At 45.9% G+C, this 21,420-nt stretch overlaps 1 protein-coding gene across 3 annotated transcripts in view; it reads right to left on the bottom strand.

The window, feature by feature from the left end:
- Positions 1 to 21,420, bottom strand: part of ZC3H18 (zinc finger CCCH-type containing 18) — a 166,403-nt gene that overhangs the window by 109,028 nt on the left and 35,955 nt on the right. For all 3 annotated transcript variants that reach the window (XM_056525578.1, XM_056525579.1, XM_056525580.1), the window contains exon 4: positions 3,044 to 3,186. In XM_056525578.1, the coding sequence (XP_056381553.1) occupies positions 3,044 to 3,186 (143 nt within the window). The remainder of the gene's footprint in view (positions 1 to 3,043; positions 3,187 to 21,420) is intronic.

Genomic DNA, 21,420 nt, shown 5'->3' with positions numbered 1-21,420 from the left:
GCGCTCCGGCTCTGCCATAGAGTTGTATTGAGGGGGCGTGTCGGCCGCCGATTCGTGCGGGGGTCGACACGCCCCCTTCGCGCGGGCTGCCGGGGCCCCGTACAGGAGATCGCGGGGGGGCCCCAGTGGTTAGACCCCCCCGCGATCTGCAACTTATCCCCCATCCTTAGGATAGGGGATAAGTTGTTCACCACTTGTTCATTACTGGACTACTCCTTTAAGAAATATTGGTCTGAGATAATAAGGATGACTGAGAAAAGGTTAGAGTTAGAGGAGGGAGATAAACTAATAACCTGGTTAATAGGAGGAGGAAGATCTGAAGGAAGAAGGATGGATAAGGTTCTAAGAGGAAAAGTGCAATTTGTATCCAGGCTTTTAGTGGTTAGAAAATGGATGTCTAAAGAAGTCCCAAATATTGATGAATTTAATGCTACAGTACGAAAAATAATTAATTTTTTAGGGATCGACTATTATCGTTTTTTTAGGGCCGATACCGATAATCTGTGAAGGTTAGGGCCGATAGCCGATAACTTATACCGATATTCCAGTATAAGTTACCGCTCCCCCTTCCACACCGCGCCTAGGGGTGCCTCCAGCTGTTGCAAAACTACTACTCCCAGCATGCCTGAACCGCCGTTGGCTTTCCGGACATGCTAGGAGTTGTAGTTTTGCAACAGCTGGAGGGCCTACTGTAGGTATAGTATAATATACAGACCCCTGTCCATCCCAGAACCCTGACTCACCTTCCCAGTTGCTGCAGGGACCATTCGGAGAGGGTGGTCCGGGCCATCCATCCTTCCTGTAGTGTCCGGCGGCATTCCGGGTGGAGGGTGAACCAGTCCGGGCTGTCCTTCTCCGGGGGTCCTCTTCTCCACTTCGGGCAGGCTCAGGCCTAGTAACGCTACATAGACGCCGCTGCGCAGCGACGCACCTGAGGTCACGGCGTAGCGGCGTCTATGCAGCGTACTAGGCCGGAGCCTGCCCGGAGTGGAGAAGAGGACCCCCGAAGAAGGACAGAATTTATTGACTCGGAGGGTGGGGCCCGACCGGTATAGCGGTATGGGCAAAAATGCATACCGTGGGAGAAAAAAAAAACGGTATCCGGTTCATACCGGTATACTGCCCAGTACTACAGTGGGGGGGTGCGACGCGGTGTGGTGGGTCGGGGGGGTGGTCGCGGTGTGGCGAGGGCAGTGCGGAGCATTATCGGCAAGGTAATTGCCGATACCAATAATGCCCAAAATCGTGATTATCGGCTGATAATATCGGCCATACCGATAATCGGTCGATCCCTAACATTTTTAGTTTGGATGGGCAGTTAAGGCAGGGGGTCTGGAAAAATTCCATGCAATCTCAGAAAGGAGGATTTTTTTTTCTCTCCCTTCTGCTTTGGGGGCGATTTTTTTTTTGGGGGGGGAAGGGTAGAGGAAGGGGTTGGTTGATGATTACTGCTCTGTAAGGGGAGGTGCTCTGTCCGACCAGAGGTAACCCTAATGATAGATCATAGGGAAATGTAGGAATTGTAAGATGGGAATTCTGAACGACTATTAAAGAGAAAGAAAACTTTTTTTTTTTTCTCCTCTATTTCCCTTCCCTCTTTCTTCCCCTCATTAGAATGTATGCTGTGGGGATGTGGGCCGCTCCCCTTTTATTTAATGGATGGATGAATGAATGAATGAAAACTTGCCTCCTCCAGAAATTGGAGGAAGCTGCATAATAGTTTGTAAAATGAAAAGGAAAAGAAAAAGGTGACTAAGCATTTGTTTCTTCTGGAGCTTGTTGGCCCTGGGGATGTACAATAAACATATCAGCAGATCACGAGAGAGTCAGGACGGATGGTGGCACGTAAGGGTACCATAGCAAGAGACGTAAGCTAAATGAGGTAACATATAATTTATGGTATATATTTTGGGAAATGTCAAAGCAGCTGGGAAGAGGAGAAAAAGAAGAGTTGCGAAAATGAAAGGAGGTGGTGATGAGTGGTGTGGCAGGGTCCAAATTGCAAATTAAATATTGAAATTGGGGGGGGGGGGGGAGAGAAGGGGGGGAATTTTTTGTGTGTGTTTTTTTCTCTTGTTATTGTAGAATTGAAATGGGTAGGTGTTATTAAGAGAGGGAAAGAGGAGAGAAAATAGAAGAGAAAGGGAAAAGGGGGTTCATTATCATAAAGAATATGTATGGATGTGGGGGATACGGGGTCGGACAGGGCACTGGACCCAAATTTGGGAAGTGTAAAGGTTTTTTTTTGTTTAGTTTTTTTTTTTATACTTTTTCAATGATATGTGAAGATATTGGTACTAATACGGGTTATTAATATATGATGAAGTAGCTATTGCAATAGAGATAACAAGGAATAATAAAATGAAGTTTGTTTTGAAAAAAATAAAAAAGAAAACTGTCACATGTTCACTCCCACACTAACCACAGGTACTGACGGATAGTGCAGGGGACGCAAATTCATATGACCCCTACCTTGCCTGGATCTGTCCGGCCGTTCACAGGCACTCTTAGTGTGTGTGTGTGTGTATATAAATATATATTATATATATGGGCAGGGTTTTCAGGAGCCTAGTGGCACTGTGATGTCAGCATCATCTGTCCAGTGTGCCGCCTGCTTATAAATATTCATCCCCCCTCTCGCCGCTCCTAACTGGTCTTCGCTGCGTATGTGCTGCTTCCTTACATGAGCAGTGAAGACCAGTTAGGAGCGGCAGGGAGTGGGAGAGCCGGAGGGATATTTGTAATCGGACGGGAGGCGTTGACATCACAGTGCACTAGGCTCCTGAAAACCTTGCCCGTGCCATGCCAGTTACTGCCACATTTGCATATTTAGAGAAACCAAGATTGCGGGTGAACGACTGGACGATTGTGGGCAAGGTAGGGATCATATGAATCAGCGTCCCCCACACTATCCGTCAGTACCTGTGGTTAGTGTGGGAGTGAACATGTGACAGTTTTCCTTTAAGTTGCATGTTATATTGAAACACATGGAGTTATGACTGCTTACTGAACAGGGTAGGGGACACAAATTTACAGAACTTACCCAAGGGTTTTGAGATAGGGGAACCACCCCAGCAGAGGTACCGTTTGTAGAAAATGGATCCGGTTTAGTTATCAGTGAATAATTCCCCTTATCGTTCATCCCGGGATGTATAAACCGACAGCTCATTCCCCATGTGCAGTTCCCTAAGAGACAGCGGTTGTTAGTAGCAGATAATACATAAAATGGGTACAGTAAATACCTTTTGTGTGTTAACTGTACCTAAGAGGTGTCAAGTCAAATATTAAACACCAATCTATCAAAAACATCATACAAATTATAAAAACACCCCACCATTTTCTTGTTGGTTCTCTCTGCTCCTTCTCAATTTACTCTTCTGACATTGTATTGCAGCACTAAGCTGGAAACATTCTGTTAGAGATTCGGTGTGGTGTTTGATCACTGCACATTTATTTAGACTGCTGATGATGTAGTTCACCTGGGTGAACTCAGACTCATAAGTGGGTTGAGCTCAGTTCACATTATGCACGCTTTTGATAAGTTCTTCTATTCAAATGTGATTTTTAAGAAAAATAGCAATGAGGTGAAAGCGATTTTCTAAAATCAGAAATAAAAATGACATTGTTTTACTGTGATTTGCACAATTGTCATGAGATTGCTGTAGGCCTAGTGATGGAGAATGTATATGATATAGACAAAAAAAAAAAACAACAACCTGTGTGATTTTTTTTAACCGTTTGTGCACTGGACACTTATTTGGGAGATTTCCAGGTAATGGTGGCCTCTAGTTACTGGGGAAACTCCAGAACCATCTCATTGTCACAACTGTCACTCACACAGAACTTTATTTACATCAAGCCTTATGCTCCAATCACATTCAGCACTGAATTTACAACCATACTGGTTTCCTGTTCTTGAAGGTATGTACACTGTCTTCAGGCATGCACACTGAGTTCAGACTCAGGGACACGTCTGACAAAGTCTAGATGATCATTTAGAATTGTAATGAAAATTGTTATAATGGGTTTGTCCCACATTGGATAGAGGATAGGGAATAAGAAGTAAAATATGGGACTACTCTTAACAAGAATGGGCATTATGGTGAACTGTCACACAAAATCTGGTCTGGATAAGATGGTCTTCGTTAAAGTGGTACTTCACCCATAGACATCCTATCCCTTATGCAAAGGAGAAGGGAATAAGATGTCTGATCGAGGGGGTCTCACCCCGCCCCCTCCATCGATGTCTATGGTGGGGGGTTTGAGTGACAGCATTCTTAACATCCTGTTTAGAATGCCGGGTGCTGCCTGGAGATCGCAGGGGGTCCCAGCGGCAGGACCTTTGCAATCAGACATCTTATCACCAATCCTTTGCATAGGGGATAAGATGGCTATGGGCGGAGTACCCTCTTCTGGAGAGCTTTCCCTGTATAGGTCAGAACTTATCAGGAGTACAGACAAGATACCAGAAGATGTCAAAGAATACATGGAAAAAAACTGATTTTTACTGAAGGCTTTACGACAAGGCACATCATTTCAAAAGGCGGACCAGAAAGCAATATAACAGCTCACATGGTTTGCATGGACTTTAGTTTAGAACCCAAGAATAGTTCATTGCCAACTTTGTGGGGAAAGAAATTCCAGTCAGAAGACCTGATCTGTATACAAAAGGCTTGAGCAATATTTAAAAATAAAACAGTATGTAAGGGAAAAACCAGAATAAAGCAATTCAGCAGCATGCCCAGTGATGAGGCCATAGACTGCAGCCAGCCAAATAAAAGAAGAGACAGGAGACAGAGGCACTAAAGAAAGTGCTGACAGACATTAGGGCAGGGTCAAATGTACACAACAGCATTCAGCCCAAGTGCATTTCGCTAACCCTCTCTAACCAAGCAAAGGTGAGAATGTACGGCATCATGCACATGATCATCATGATAACAAAACAAAAAATGTGCTGGAGTGAGATATGGTAGACACATCTTCCACTGTTTGCACACCATATGCTGAAACCTATGCCAGCTCTACTTAACTTTAATTTTCAGTTTCCGGCATAAACTATAGAAAATTTGAGTCAAAACCAGTTTGGTTAGATGTATGATACATTTCCCCCAAAGAATTCAATGAGCGTCTGTATTCTAAACCTAGATTGCAGTGTATGTGCCTCAATGCTCACTGAGTAACGCATCATATAAGAGACTGTGACTAAAGATTTCCATTCGAAAGCCAGAGGCATACAGATATAAGAGCCGAGGCATAGAGGATACTATGGAGTACAGGGATCTATCATCCTAAATCTATATATAAGCCCAAAGAGGAAAAGGGGGACCTGCTGCAGCAGAGCAAACAGAATAGTGTTTGGCAATTCAGCGAACCTGGCTGACTTACAAGACCAGAAATGGCCATGCTATAGAGTGGCAATGCTTCTGAAAAATGACATTACATCCTTTCTACTGGGAACCATTTTTCAACCTGAGTTAAACAATGGTTGGTTTCAGCCCATCTAGGTATGTCTATGTATGTGTGTGTTTTCATTCATTCATTTATTTATTTAATAAATGAATAAATATAATAAATGTTCTTCTCCAACCTAATATGTGTACACTAATAAATACAAATTTTGCAAAGTGCTTCTCTTGTGCTGCAAAGCAACAGCGCAACGTAGCCAATGAGGTGGTGCGGCCCCAAAGCTTAGAAGACCCTGGGCACTTCAGACTGTACAGACAACTCCAGGATGGGATTACAAAGCTGTTCTTTTTTAGCACAAGTATGCCTAGAATAGGCTTGTGAAACCCTACAGCACTGTGTGTGCAGCTTTACAAGCCTAGTCTAGGGGATAGTGTAGATGTTTTTTACATATATTAGTAGCTGAGTACACGGCGTTGAATAGGCTTGTGAAACCCTACAGCACTGTGTGTGCAGCTTTACAAGCCTAGTCTAGGGGATAGTGTAGATGTTTTATACATATATTAGTAGCTGAGTACACGGCGTTGAATAGGCTTGTGAAACCCTACAGCACTGTGTGTGCAGCTTTACAAGCCTAGTCTAGGGGATAGTGTAGATGTTTTATACATATATTAGTAGCTGAGTACACGGCGTTGAATAGGCTTGTGAAACCCTACAGCACTGTGTGTGCAGCTTTACAAGCCTAGTCTAGGGGATAGTGTAGATGTTTTATACATATATTAGTAGCTGAGTACCCGGCGTTGAATAGGCTTGTGAAACCCTACAGCACTGTGTGTGCAGCTTTACAAGCCTAGTCTAGGGGATAGTGTAGATGTTTTATACATATATTAGTAGCTGAGTACCCGGCGTTGAATAGGCTTGTGAAACCCTACAGCACTGTGTGTGCAGCTTTACAAGCCTAGTCTAGGGGATAGTGTAGATGTTTTATACATATATTAGTAGCTGAGTACCCGGCGTTGCCCGGTTTTTCCATCCTAATCTTTGTAGTGGAGGAAAATGAACAAAGGAGGAAGCTTTTGACTTCATATCCCGTCCTCATATCCTGACCCGTAATATTACATAGTTACATAGTTAGTATGGTTGAAAAAAGACATACGTCCATCAAGTTCAACCAGGGAATTGAAGGGAAGGGTGTAAGGGGATAAGGGGAAGGGATGTAGTACCAGGTATTAATTAAATATCTCCAGCCGTATGGAAGTTATGTGGGAACATATGTTTCCCATTGATTTGCATTAGACTTTAACCCCTTAAGGACCAGGCCATTTTACACCTTAAGGACCTCTCTGGAATGCTTTTAGTTATCATTCTGATTCAGAGATTGTTTTTTTGTGACATATTCTACTTTAACTTAGTGGTAAAGTTTTATGGTAACTTGCATCCTTTCTTGGTGAAAAATCCCCAAGTTTGATGAAAAAAAATGAAAATTTTGCATTTTTCTAACTTTGAAGCTCTCTGCTAGTAAGGAAAATGGATATTCAAAATACATTTTTTTGGGGTTCACATATACAATATGTCTACTTTATGTTTGCATCTTAAAATTTATGAGTTTTTACTTTTGGAAGACACCAGAGGGCTTCAAAGTTCAGCAGCAATTTTGACATTTTTCACAAAATTTTCAAACTCCCTATTTTTCAGGGACCAGTTCAGGTTTGAAGTGGATTTGAAGGGTCTTCATATTAGAAATACCCCATAAAAGACCCCATTATAAAAACTGCATCCCCCAAAGTATTCAAAATGACATTCAGTAAGTGTATTAACCCTTTAGGTGTTTCACAGGAATAGCAGCAAAGTGAAGGAGAAAATTCAAAATCTTCATTTTTTACACTCGCATGTTCTTGTAGACCCAATTTTTGAAGTTTTGCAAGGGTTAAAAAGGAGAAAATTTTTACTTGTATTTGAAACCCAATTTCTCTCGAGTAAGCACATACCTCATATGTCTATGTTAATTGTTCAGCGGGCGCAGTAAAGGGCTCAGAAGGGAAGGAGCGACAAATGGTTTTTGGGGGGCATGCCGCATTTAGGAAGCCCCTATGGTGCCAGGACAGCAAAAAAAAAAAAAAAAAAAAAAAAAACACATGGCATACCATTTTGGAAACTAGACCCATGGGGGAACGTAACAAGGGGTAAAGTGAACCTTAATACCCCACAGGCGATTCACGATTTTTGCATATGTAAAAAAAAAAAAATTTTTACCTAAAATGCTTGGTTTCCCAAAAATGTTACATTTTTAAAAAGGGTAATAGCAGAAAATACCCCCCAAAATTTGAAGCCCAATTTCTCCCGCTTCAGAAAACACCCCATATGGGGGTGATAATTGCTCTGCTGGCGCACTACAGGTCTCAGAAGGAGTCACATTTGGCTTTTTGAAAGCAAATTTTGCTCTGGGGGCATGCCGCATTTAGGAAGCCCCTATGGTGCCAGAACAGCAAAAAAAAAAAAAACACATGGCATACCATTTTGGAAACTAGACCCCTCGGGGAACGTAACAAGGGGTAATGTGAACCTTTATACCCGACAGGTGTTTCACGACTTTTGTATACGTAAAAAACCTAAAATGCTTGTTTTCCCAAAAATTTTACATTTTTCAAAAGGGTAATAGCAGAAAATACCCACCAAAATTTGTAACACAATTTCTCCCGAGTACGGCGATACCCCATATGTGACCCTTAACTGTTGCCTTGAAATACGACAGGGCTCCAAAGTGAGAGCGCCATGCGCATTTGAGGCCTAAATTAGGGATTTGCATAGGGGTGGACATAGGGGTATTCTACGCCATTAATTCCCAAACAGGGTGCCTCCAGCTGTTGTAAAATTCCCTGCATGCCTGGACAGTCAGTGGCTATCTGGCAATACTGGGAGTAGTTGTTTTGCAACAGCTGGAGGCTCCGTTTTGGAAACAGTGGCGTACCAGACATTTTTCATTTTTATTGGGGAGGGGAGGGGGGCATGTGTATATGTAGTGTTTTTTACTTTTGATTTTATTTTTTGTTAGTGTAGTGTTTTTAGGGTACAGTCACACGGGCGGGGGTTCACAGTAGTTTCTCGCTGGCAGCTTGAGCTACGGCAGAAAATTTGCCGCAGCTCAAACTTGCAGCCGGATACTTACTGTAATCCTCCGCCCATGTGAGTGTACCCTGTACGTTCACATTGGGGGGGGGGGACATCCAGCTGTTGCAAAACTACAACTCCCAGCATGTACGATCTATCAGTGCATGCTGGGAGTTGTAGTTTTGCAACCGCTGGAGGCTCCGTTTTGGAAACAGTGACGTACCAGATGTTTTTCATTTTTATTGGGGAGGGGGGCTGTGTAGGGGTATGTGTGTATGTAGTGTTTTTGACTTTTTTTTAAATTTTTTGATAGTGTAGTAGTGTAGTGTTTTTAGGGTACAGTCGCACGGGCGGGGGTTCACAGTAGTTTCTCGCTGGCAGTTTGAGCTGCAGCAGAAAATTTGCAGCAGCTCAAACTTGCAGCCGGATACTTACTGTAATCCTCCGCCCATGTGAGTGTACCCTGTACATTCACATTGGGGGGGGGGGGGGGGGGGGAATATCCAGCTGTTGCAAAACTACAACTCCCAGCATGTACGGTCTATCAGTGCATGCTGGGAGTTGTTTTGCAACAGCTGGAGGCACACTGGTTGTGAAACACCGAGTTTGGTAACAAACTCAGTGTTTTGCAACCAGTGTGCCTTCAGCTGTTGCAAAAGCTACAACCCCCAGCATGTACGGACAGCGGAAGGGCATGCTGGGTCTTGTAGTTATGCAACAGCCGGAGGCATACTACTTTGGCTGGGGATGCTGGGGATTGCAGTTATGCAACAGCTGGAGACACACTGGTTTGCTACTTAACTCAGTGTGCCTTCAGCTGTTGCAAAACAACAACTCTCAGCAGTCACCGACAGCCAACGGGCATGCTGGGAGTTGTAGTTATGCAACCACCAGATGCACCACTACAACTCCCAGCATGCACTTTAGCTGATTGTGCAAGCTGGGAGTTGTAGTTATACAACAGCTGAAGGTACACTTTTCCATAGAAAAAATGTGCCTCCAGCTGTTGCAAAACTACAAGTCCCAGCATGCCCATAAGGGAATGCTGGGAGTTGTGGTGGTCTGCCTCCTGCTGTTGCATAACTACAGCTCCCAGCATGCCCTTTTTGCATGCTGGGAGCTGTTGCTAAGCAACAGCAGGAGGCTGTCACTTACCTCCTGCTGCTGCTCCACGCCGCCGCGCAGGTCAGTCCCTCGCCGACGTCGCTCCTGGGGCCCCGATCCCAACAGGGACGCCGGGGATCGGGGTCCCCAGCTCCCGGGGTCTTCTTCTCGCTCACGTCCTCCGGAAGAGGGGCGGAGCGGGTTGCGGGAGTGACACCCGCAGCAGGCGCCCTGATTGGTTGGCCGGGAAACCGGGCCGACGGATCAGGGCGATCGTTAGGTGGCACCAGTGCCACCTCACCCCTGCTGGCAATGGCTGTTCGGGGCCGTCTCTGAAGGCCTCGATCAGCCAGTAATTCCGGGTCACTGGAGACCCGATTGACCCGGAATCCACCGCAGATCTCTGGACTGAATTGTCCAGCGATCTGCGGCAATCGCCGACATGGGGGGACATAATGACCCCCCTGGGCAATATGCCGGGATGCCTGCTGAACGATTTCAGCAGGCATCCGGCACCGACTTCGCTCCAGCTAGCGGCTGGAGACGGAAATGCGCAGGGCGTATCCATACGCCCTGTGTCCTTAAGGACTTGGAAACGGGGGTACTTGGAAACAAGTATTATCGAAATATCTCCAGCCATTTGGAAGTTATGCAGAACATATGTTTCCCATAGACTTGTATGGGACTTTAAACAAAAACCCCGACTCTGGCAAATGGGGTGAGTAAGGGTTAAATTACCTATCCTATGTATGTTGACATATAAGTAACATGTGTGCCAAGTTTCATGTGAATATCTTTAGCCGTTTGGACGTGATGCTGGAACATATACACACACACACACACACGCACGCACGTGCACACGCGCATATTAGCCCTCATTTACTAATGTCAACCAGACTTTTCGTCCGGTTGTGCGACCAAATTTGTGTCGCATAGCCCATGCGACACAAATTTGGTCGCACAACCCGACAAAATATATCATCACTCTGAGTGTTTTTTAAACCCATCAAAATGGGCGTGGTTATCACAAAAAGGGGCGTGTTCCCGACAAAAAAGAAAAAAACACTCAGAGTATGATGAAAAACTCACAGGAAAGCCTGTGAATTTTTCTTCACCAAAACCCGACAGCTCTGAGCCATCTGGAAATTACTGAAAACCGAGTGAATCCTATCCCCATCATGGAACAGGGTCTGTTCCATGTTGGTGGTAGTAGTACAGGGGCTAAGGGGTTGATCGCATCGGGTCTCACTTCTGAGACCCGATCCGATCAAAAGTTATTAAGCAGAGGAGCGGGCGGCATGGTCCGCTCCCCAGCAATGTACAGTGACCCCCCGACCTACGATGGCCCCGACATATGATGAAATCGACATACGATGGCCTCTCAGAGGCCAACGCATGTCGATGTCAGCATCAACATACAATGCTTTTTTATGTCGGGGCCATCGCATTAAGTGCTATCCGGCAGCGCTAAAAATGCTTAAGCTGCTGCCGGATAGCAGCTTAATGTTCCCTGTGTGGTGCGGTAAGTATTACTTACGCCTCCACGATGCTCTGGGGTGCCCTCCGGGTCCAGCGCTGGTCTTCCGGTGTCTTCTCGGCCCTCTCCGATGACGTCAATACGCTGCTGCGCACGCCATCCAATGGGAATGGCGTACGCAGCGGCGTAATGACGTCGCTACGCAGGCCCAGTAAGGCCTTGCGGAAGACAGAAGAGGACCGGCGAAGACAGAAGAGGACCGGCGAAGACAGAAGAGGACCGGAGAAGACAGAAGAGGACCGGAGAAGACAGCGGAGGACCGGAGAAGACAGCGGAGGACCGGAGAAGACAGCGGAGGACCGGAGAAGACAGCGGAGGACCGGAGAAGACAGCGGAGGACCGGAGAAGACAGCGGAGGACCGGAGAAGACAGCGGAGGACCGGAGAAGACAGCGGAGAGCCCAGCGGAGGCCCGGGTTCACCATCGGGAGTGGCGGGGACACCATCTCGAGTGGCGGGGACAGGTGAGTACAGCTTCCTATACTTTACATTGCACGGATCCCTCAACATATGATGGATTCGACAAACGATGGCTCGTTTGGAACGAATTACCATCGTATGTTGAGGGACCACTGTACAATGTATTTTACTTTCATTTTCAAATTCCCCACCGGGATCCCTGAATGGCCAGTACTGAAGAGCCAATCAGGGATCCCTGCGGGGTTCTCAAATAGAAGAGCTGTGGTGGGGAAAGATATATAGAATCGCTGGGGGTTTTGTATATGTCCCCACAGCTTCTATATATCTTGTCCCCAGCAGCGCATGTTATATATGTCCCCACAGCTTCTATATATCATATGCCCCCCACACAGCGCATGTTATACATGCCCCCCGCACAGCGCATGTTATACATGTTCCCCGCACAGCGCATGTTATACATGTCCCCCGCACAGCGCATGTTATACATGTCCCCCGCACAGCGCATGTTATACATGTCCCCCGCACAGCGCATGTTATACATGTCCCCCGCACAGCGCTAGCATAAGCTCCCGGTAGCGCTATCACTGACAAGCATTCTATTAGCAGAGCATCTCTCCGGGAAGCCGCTGCCCGATTCTCTGCTTATGCTCCGCTTGTAAGTGATAGCGCTTCAGAGGCATAAGTGTATAGAAGCGAAGTGGGGACCAGATATATAGCATCCTTCTGGCTTCAGCACTGTTGCTGTGCGCTGTCACTGTGCGCAGTGACTGTGACATGCGTTGGGGATGTCACTCGTCATTGCGCATCACAGCGCACAGCAACAGTGCCGGAGACAGAAGGACCGCGGACCCCGAGAACAGGTAATTATAACACCGGGGATTGGGAAGGCCATAGGGCAGCTGTGGTGTTTGTACTCAGGAGGATTGTGTACAGAAGCAAAGTGGGGACCAGATAACACTATATATCTGGTCCACACTTCACCTCTATACACATATGCCTCTGAAGCACTATCACTTACAAGCAGAGCATTAGCAGAGCATCGGGCAGCGGCTTCCCGGAGAGATGCTCTGCTAATAAAATGCTTGTCAACGATAGCGCTACTGGGAGCATATGATAGCGCTGTGCGCGGGGGGGGGGGGGGGGGGGGGTATATATAACATGCGCTGTGCAGGGGGCATATATAACATGCGCTGCTGGAGACAAGATATATAGAAGCTGTGGGGACATATACAAAACCCCCAGCGATTCTATATATCTTTCCCCACCACAGCTCTTCTATTTGAGAACCCCACAGGGATCCCTGAATGGCTCCTCAGTACCGGCCATTCAGGGATCCCGGCGGGGAAAATGAAAATGAAAGTAAAATACATCGACCATGCCGCCTGCTCCCCTGCTTAATAACTTTTGATCGGATCGGGTCGGGTCTCAGAAGTGAGACCCGATGCAATCAACCCCTTAGCCCCTGTACTACTACCACCAACATGGAACAGACCCTGTTCCATGATGGGGGTAGGATTCACTCGGCTTTCAGTAATTTCCAGACAGCTCAGAGCTGTCGGGTTTTGGTGAAGAAAAATTCACAGGTTTTCCTGTGAGTTTTTCATCATACTCCGAGTGTGTGTTTTTTCTTTTTTGTTGGGAACACGCCCTTTTTGTGATAACCACGCCCATTTTGACGGGTTTAAAAAACACTCGGAGTGATTATATATTTTGTCGGGTTGTGTGACCAAATGTGTGTCGCATGGCCTATGCGACACAAATTTGGACGCACAACCCGACAAAAAAAGTCGGGTTGACATTAGTAAATGAGGGCTATTGAGTTTTATATAGATATATCTATCTATATACAGTGGTCCCTCAACAAACGATGGTAATTCATTCCAAACGAGCCATCGTTTGTCGAATCCATCGTGTGTTGAGGGATTCGTGCAATGTAAAGTATAGGAAGCTGTACTCACCTGTCCCCGCCGCTCCCGATGGTGATCCCGGGCCTCCGCTGGGCTCTCCGCTGTCTTCTCCGGTCCTCCGCTGTCTTCCGCAAGGCCTTACTGGGCCTGCGTAGCGATGTAATTACGCCGCTGCGTACGCCATTCTTATTGGATGACGTGCGCAGCAGCGTATTGACGTCATCAGAGTGGGCCGAGAAGAAACCGGAAGACCAGCGCTGGACCCGGAGAGCACCCCGGAGCATCGTGGAGGGGTAAGTAATACTTACCGCACCACACGGGGAACATTAAGCTGCAATCCGGCAGCAGCTTAAGCATTTGGCGCTGCCGGATAGCACTTAATGCGATGGCCCGGACATAAAAAAGCATCGTATGGCGATGCTGACATGCGATGGCCTCTGAGAGGCCATCGTATGTCGATTTGATCATATGTCGGGGCCATCGTAGGTCGGGGGGGGGGGGGGGGGGTCACTGTATATCTATATATATCCTAGATCTGAATGAATGAACTAATCGTATGAAATACTTTCATCTTTACATAGTTGAATGTGCTGACAACAAAATCACACAAAAATTATCAATGGAAATCAAATTTATCAACCCATGGAGGTCTGGATATGGAGTTACACTCAAAATCAAAGTGGAAAACCACACTACAGGCTGATCCAACTTTGATGTAATGTCCTTAAAACAAGTCAAAATGAGGCTCAGTAGTGTGTGGGGCCTCCACGTGCCTGTATGACCTCACTACAACACCTGGACAGTCTGTGGTGGAACGTGGTGTTGGTGGATGGAGCGAGACATGATGTCCCAGATGTGCTCAATCAGATTCAGGTCTGGGGGACGGGCGGGCCAGTCCATAGCATCAATGCCTTCCTCTTGCAGGAACTGCTGACACACTCTAGCCACATGAGGTCTAGAATTGTCTTGCATTAGGAGGAACCCAGGGCCAACCGCACCAGCATATGGTCTCACAAGGGCTCTGAGAATCTCATCTCGGTACCTAATCGCAGTCAGGCTGTGCGGCCCCCCCAAAGAAATGCCACCCCACACCATTACTGACCCAACGCCAAGCAGGTCATGCTGGAGGATTTTGCAGGCATCAGAACGTTCTCCACGGCACCTCCAGACTGTCACATCTGCTCAGTGTGAAGCCGCTTTCATCTGGAAAGAGCAAAGGGCGCCAGTGGATTTGTGTTCTCTGGCAAATGCCAAATGTCCTGCACGGTGTTGGGCTGTAAGCACAACCCCCACCTGTGAATGTCGGGCCCTCATACCACCCCCATGGAGTCTGTTTCTGACCGTTTGAGTGGACACATGCACATTTGTGGCCTGCTGGAGGTCATTTTGCAGGGCTCTGGCAGTGCTGAAGATTTCCACCATTCCAGTGATCAGTGGGGGTTCCAGTAGTCAGGCTGTAGAGTGCCTGCAAATCACCAGAATAAGCTCTAGGCAGACACAGCCAGCAGGATATGTTAGGCAAATAAGTAACAGAATGCACATACTAAACTTTTTCATTGAATAATACTCTAGGTAAACAATAAAAAATTTAAAAGATGAACACTGTAAATATGGTAAAATATGACTCTTCAAAAACCAGGAGTGACATCACTGCCATTGTATGAAGACAAACAGCAGAACAAAAGATGAATCATAGGCCAGTGCCACAAGAGCGGATACTACTACACAGCAGCATATATATATATGTGTGTATAAAGGATGGGACAGGATATTGCATCATCACACAGGTATGTCCTCTAAATATCGACAAGAGGCACAAAGTTGTAAAACATCATCTAAAAATACACATTGACTGCAATTTGGGGAAGGAGCCTCATTACTGACTTGCTGTCATTTGCTAAAAAAGCATCATCCTGTTTAAGGTGATGTAATGGTGTAAGTCCCAGAGGCAAGGTATTCACTGCCACCAAATGATCATGCTGCCAATTTGAAAGATAATCCACAGCTTGTTCGATTTTCACTATGTAATACCGCTGCTACATGTGGATAGAGGTTTTAAAGGCATTTCCATGTACACTATTTATGAAGTGGAAGCCACAGTACAAATTCACTGCAAATTCCACATCTGAAGGGGGGCTGGGGGGGATTTATCAAATTTGCTTTTCCTCTGGACAGGTTTTGGTAAATCTCCCCCTAAGGGTTTGTTTACACATGTATACTACGGTTTTAGGTCTGGTCACAAAACTGGACATGGGTCAAGAATGAGCCGACCGGAGTCACCGTTTGACTCCGGTCGGCTCATTAAAGTGAATGGAGTTCAGAGCTGGTCCGGCTGAGGTACGGGAGAGCCCAGTTTGCCCCTCCCCCAGCCCAATACAGCAACCGTAGTGTAAAAACAAGATGAGAATGCAGCCTTACCCTTTACTTGGTCTCAGCGCCTGATTCATCCCGCTGTGTGCTCCGGAGGAGGGTTTTTATAGCCAGCCTGACCCACAGAAAATAACGATGTTTAACGTGTCAACAGAAGTGGTCTGTCCTGTGAACTACATGATGACATCATCACCTATCAGACCCCTCCCCACCCTGATCTGTATGCTGCTGGTATCTCTAGGGAGTCATGATACATAGTAGTTATACATTTTCCGTGAGGCTGTGTTTTTTTAAAGCATTTTTTTTTCAGTGATAAGCCCAAATTGTTTACCACAATTGTGCAACTCACTGTGAAAACTTGTCAATTTTACAGCAATTTTGAACAACTAAAGCAAAACCAAACAATAAAAATGAGTGAAAAATGCTGTAAATATTTGATGTGCGGACACAGGTAAAGATTTAAAATATTCATAAAACACCTCAATTGTGATTATTGGTCAAATATCATTTCTTCTAATGGCAATAATTCTCTAAAAAGAGTTAAAAAACAAAACAAAAAAACACTAACTTATAAGATAATTTGTTCACCCGGGCTAAGTCCAGAAACTGTAGCCAAATCAGTGACAGCAGTGATGAGACTCCAGCTCCTCTTTGCAAAGCCAGACGATTCATGTGAAATTGAGACAGCACTACAAAACCATTTCAGCGATGGAAAAGGGATCAATGTGGCTGAAACCCAATGCCTACCACATCATCTAATAAGGTAAACACAAGTCATTGACAAGAAGCTCTATATTACCCTTGAATAATAGCCTATGCTGCACTATATAGGAAAAATAATTAAATAGTGCTTCTTTAAATTTAAGAATAAAACTAAACCCCACCAAATTCATCAGGATACCACACACTAGAAACTTCATATCAATTTTGTTCCCCTGAAATCTATTTTGCACTATATGTTCAGTGCATAAAGTGGGCATTCAACCTGCAAAAGATGATGGGGTGTCTCCTGGATAGGCCATTAATATTAGATTAGTGGTTTAACAGTGCAAAGGGGCTGTGGTGCTTGAGTGAGCTTATGTTTACTTGTGCTCACCCCTTCATCGCCATACTATTTGTAGGCAAGGGCAAGACATCGACCAAATGCTGCCGTAATTGCCCACTGGCCCGCTTTGCTTATCACGCACAGGTAGGATTAGCGTTAGTTCCCGCGCCATTTGAGAAACCTTGGCGTTGGTGTGCGGGCTCTGGTGTGTCCTTCATATAAGGATACACTGGCGAATGTCTCAATTTTCAGTGTTGAGGGATAGCCAATGTCATTGTATACATCTACCACAGTAGTGCACCCATATTCCTGTATTGCAAGGGCAAGACATTGGATAGTCTCTCTAGAGTAAACAATGTAGGGAAAAAAAACATGGATGACACATGGCAAAATGCATTTTTATTTGACTTTTTTTGCTCCCTTCAGTGGCATTTTTTTGGACCAGTGACAGTTTTTCAGACCATTTTCACTCCAATGGGCAGAGAGTTTAAAAAAACACAACATTTTTTAGTTTTTTCAGGGCAAAAAAAGGCTAAGCTAAAAGTATGTGTGAAGGAAGCCTTAAAGGGGTACGCCAGTGGAAAACCATTTTTTTTTTTTAAATCAACTGGTGCCAGAAAGCTAAACAGATTTGTAAATTACTACTATTAAAAAATCTTAATTCTTCCAGTATTTATTAGCTGCTGAATACTACAGAGGAAATTATTTTTTGGAATACAGAGCTCTCTGCTGACATCACGAGCACAGTGCTCTCTGCTGACATCTCTGTCCATTTTAAGAACTGTCCAGAGTAGAAGAAAATCCCCATAGAAAACATATGCTGCTCTGGACAGTTCCTAAAATGGACAGAAATGTCAGCAGAGAGCTCTGTGTTCCAAAAAGAAAAGAATTTCCTCTGTAGTATTCAGCAGCTAATAGGTACTGGAAGGATTAAGATATTTTAATAGAAGTAATTTACAAATCTGTTTAACTTTCTGGCATCAGTTGATAAAAAAAAAATAAATAAAAGTTTTCCCCGGCTTACCCCTTTAAAGGAGTACTCCGATGCAAATCTTTTCTGGGGCAAAAGAAGTATCAAGCAAAGTTATATAGCATTCTAATATACTTGCGCTTTCCATATGGCCCCTTTCCCGGTCTTCTCTTGCATTTTTCCGCTGCCTGGAAGCTGGGTCCTTTACCTGCATTTGATGACGCTCAACCGCTTATTCCGAGCGCTCCACCGGCAACTTAGCCCGGTGACTCATACCTCCCATGAGTCATTGGGGGCTCTGCCGGCCTCCCAGCCCGGAGTCGGCTACCCCTCACTAATATATTCATATATGCGTTGAGCTGAGCTGCCATAGGCTCAGCTCAGCAAACGCGGAGGGGGCGTGATTTATTATAATTTCTGGAGGGGGCCGAGCAGGGGAGATACAGGCCGGATGTGACGAGCGGGCATGCTGGGAGATGTAGTTTTTACAGCGCGGGCCGGGCACATAATGCGAAAACGGCTGGGCCCTTCTACACGATTGAGGGCTCCATCAAAAGGTATTTTAATGGGCTACATTATGGCATTACATTTTTTAGGGGGGGAGGCTGCATCGGAGTTTTCCTTTAACCTGTTGGGGACCACGGGCATATGGATATGCCCTTGCATCCTAGTACTTAAGGACCAAGGGCGTACCTGTACACCCGTGGGAATTTCGATCCCCGCCACTAGCCGCCAGGCATCCCGTGCAAATGCCCTGGGAGGGTCCCTGGGGGGGTCTAATTCAGATCGGCGATTCAAGTCTTTTCCGGGCTGATCGGGTCTCTGATGACCCAATAGGCCGGAAAACGGGGATGGTCGGAGCTGTCAGAAACAGCCCCGATCATCCTATAGGATAGGAGCAAGGTGGCAGTGTGCCGCCACCTCCTCCTATCCCCTGCGATTGGCCGATGTGGCCAATCGGCGAATCGCAGGGGCCCGTTTATTTCCCCGTCTCTGCCCGCCCCTGGATGTCGGGGCAGAGCAGGGGAAGATGGCAGCGAAGTGCGGGGGGGCGTTGCGGGGACCGCCGGTTACCTGGGTTCACGCGGCGACCGAGGACCAGGGATCGGCTGACAGGAGGCGCAGGCAAGTGGAGGCGGCGGCAGATTCCCACATACAGCTGTGAAGATCGCTGTAAAGTTGCCGAACTACAACTCCCAGCCTGTCTGGGCAATCTGGGCATGCTTGGAGTTGAAGTCTTGCAACATCTGTAGGGCTACAGTTTGGAGACCACTATACAGTGGTCTCCATACTGTTCTCCTCCAGTTGTTGCATAAGTACAACTCCCAACATGCCCTTCGGCTGCTTGGGCATGCTGGGAGTTGTAGTATTGCAACAACTGGAGGCGCACTAGTTGTGAAACATTGTCTGTTTCCTAACTCAGAGTTTCCCAACCTGTGTGCCTCCTGCTGTTGCAAAACTATAACTCCCAGCATGCGCTGACAGACCATGCATGCTGGGAGTTGTAGCTTTGCAACAGCTGGAGGCACATGGGTTGGAAAACACTGAGTTAGGAAACAGACACTGGTGCGGAAACACTGCGGTAGTCTGTTACCTAACCCAGTGTGCCTCCAGCTGTTGCATAACTACAACTCCCAGCATGCATGGTATGTCAGTGCAGGCTGGGAGTTGTAGTTTTGCCCCCCCCAATCCCTTCCCCCACATGAATGTACAGGGCACATTCATGCGGGCGGGTTTACAGCAAGTTTCCCGCTTCAAGTTTGAGATGCGGCTAATTTACCGCTGCTGTGGGAAACTCACTGTAAATCTCTGCCCGTGTGCATGTACCCTAAAAACACTACACTTCACTACACTAACCCTAAATAAAGAGTAAAAACACTACATATACACTACCTCCTTACACTGTTGCTGCCCCCCCCCCAAATAAAAACATCTTGTATGCCAGTTTTTCAAAAAAACGGAGCCTCCAGCTGTTGCAAAATAACTCCCAGTATTTAGCAGCTTTGCAACAGCTGGAGGCACCCTGTTTGGGGAAAACTGGCGTACAATATTTTTGGTGGAGGAGGCAAGTGTAACACTTGCATTCGGGTACACCCCTATGAAAATCCCTAATTTAGGCCTCAAATGCACATATGGGGTATTTCCGTACTCGGGAGAAATTGTGCTACAAATTTTGGGGGGCTTTTTCTCCTTTTACCCCTTATGAAAAGGTAAAGTTGGGGTCTACAAGAGCATGTTAATGTAAAAAAAAAAAGTTTTTTTAACTCTAACATGCTGGTGTTGCCCCATTCTTTTCATTTTCATAAAAGGTAAAAGGAGAAAAAGACCCCCAAAATTTGTAACACAATTTCTTCCAAGTAGGGAAACACCCCATATGTGGTCGTAAAATTCTCTGCGGGCGCATAACAAGACTCAGGAGTGATAGAGCTCCATGTACATTTGAGGCCTAAACTGGTGATTTGCACAGTGGTGGTTGCTGGTTAAAATGGTTCTGACAAACGCAAAATAAATAAATACCCACATGTGACCCCATTTTGGAAACTACACCCCTCACGGAACGTAACAAGGGATACAGTGAGTATTTACACCCCACAGGTGACTGCCATATTTTTTGAAACAGTGGTCCGTGAAAATTAAGAATATAATTTTTCATTTGCACAGCCCACTGTTCCAAAGATCTGTCAAACGCCAGTGGGGTGTAAATGCTCACTACACCCCTTGTTACGTTCGTTGAGGGGGGTAGTTTCCCAAATAGTGTGCCATGTGGGGTGTTTTTTGCTGTTCTGGCACCATTGGGGCTTCCCCCCAAAAACCATTTCACCAAAATTCCCTTTCCAAAAGCCCAATGTCTCTCCTTCCCTTCTGAGCCCTCTAGTGCACCCACAGATCACTTTACATCCACATATGAGGTATTTCCTTACTTGAGAGAAATGGGGTTTCAAATTTTGGGGGACATTTTCACCTATTACCCCTTGCGAAAATGAAAAATTTGGGGTAACATCAGCATTTTAGTGAAAAAAATACTATTTTTCAATTTCACGTCCAACTTTATTGAAAATGTGTCAACCACCTGTGGGGTGTTAAGGCTCACTGGACCCCTTGTTACGTGTCTTGAGGGGTGGAGTTTCCCAAGTAGTATGCCATGTGGGGTGTTTTTCGCTGTTCTGGCACTGTAGGGGCTTCCTAAATGCGACATGTCCCCCAAAAACCATTTCAGCAAAATTTGCTCTCCAAAATCCCATTGTCACTCCTTCTCTTCTGAGCCCTCTAGTGCGCCCACAGAGCACTTTACATCCACATATGAGGTATTTCCTTATTCAAGAGAAATTGAGTTACACATTTTGGGGGGCCTTTTCTCCTTTTACCCCTTGAAAAATAAAAAATATGGGTCTACAAGAACATGAAAATGAAGATTTTGAATTTTCGCATCCACTTTCCTGTGAAACACCTAAAGGGTTAACAAACTTTCTGAATGTCATTTTGAATACGTTGAGGGGTGCAGTTTTCATAATGGGTCCATTATAGGGTATTTCTAACATAAAGACATTCAAATTCCC

This window comes from Hyla sarda, chromosome 6 (assembly GCF_029499605.1).
Source record: "Hyla sarda isolate aHylSar1 chromosome 6, aHylSar1.hap1, whole genome shotgun sequence".
Lineage (NCBI taxonomy): Eukaryota > Metazoa > Chordata > Amphibia > Anura > Hylidae > Hyla > Hyla sarda.
The sequence above is the reverse complement of the archived record's forward strand: the minus strand, read 5'-3'. Positions and strand labels throughout refer to the sequence as shown.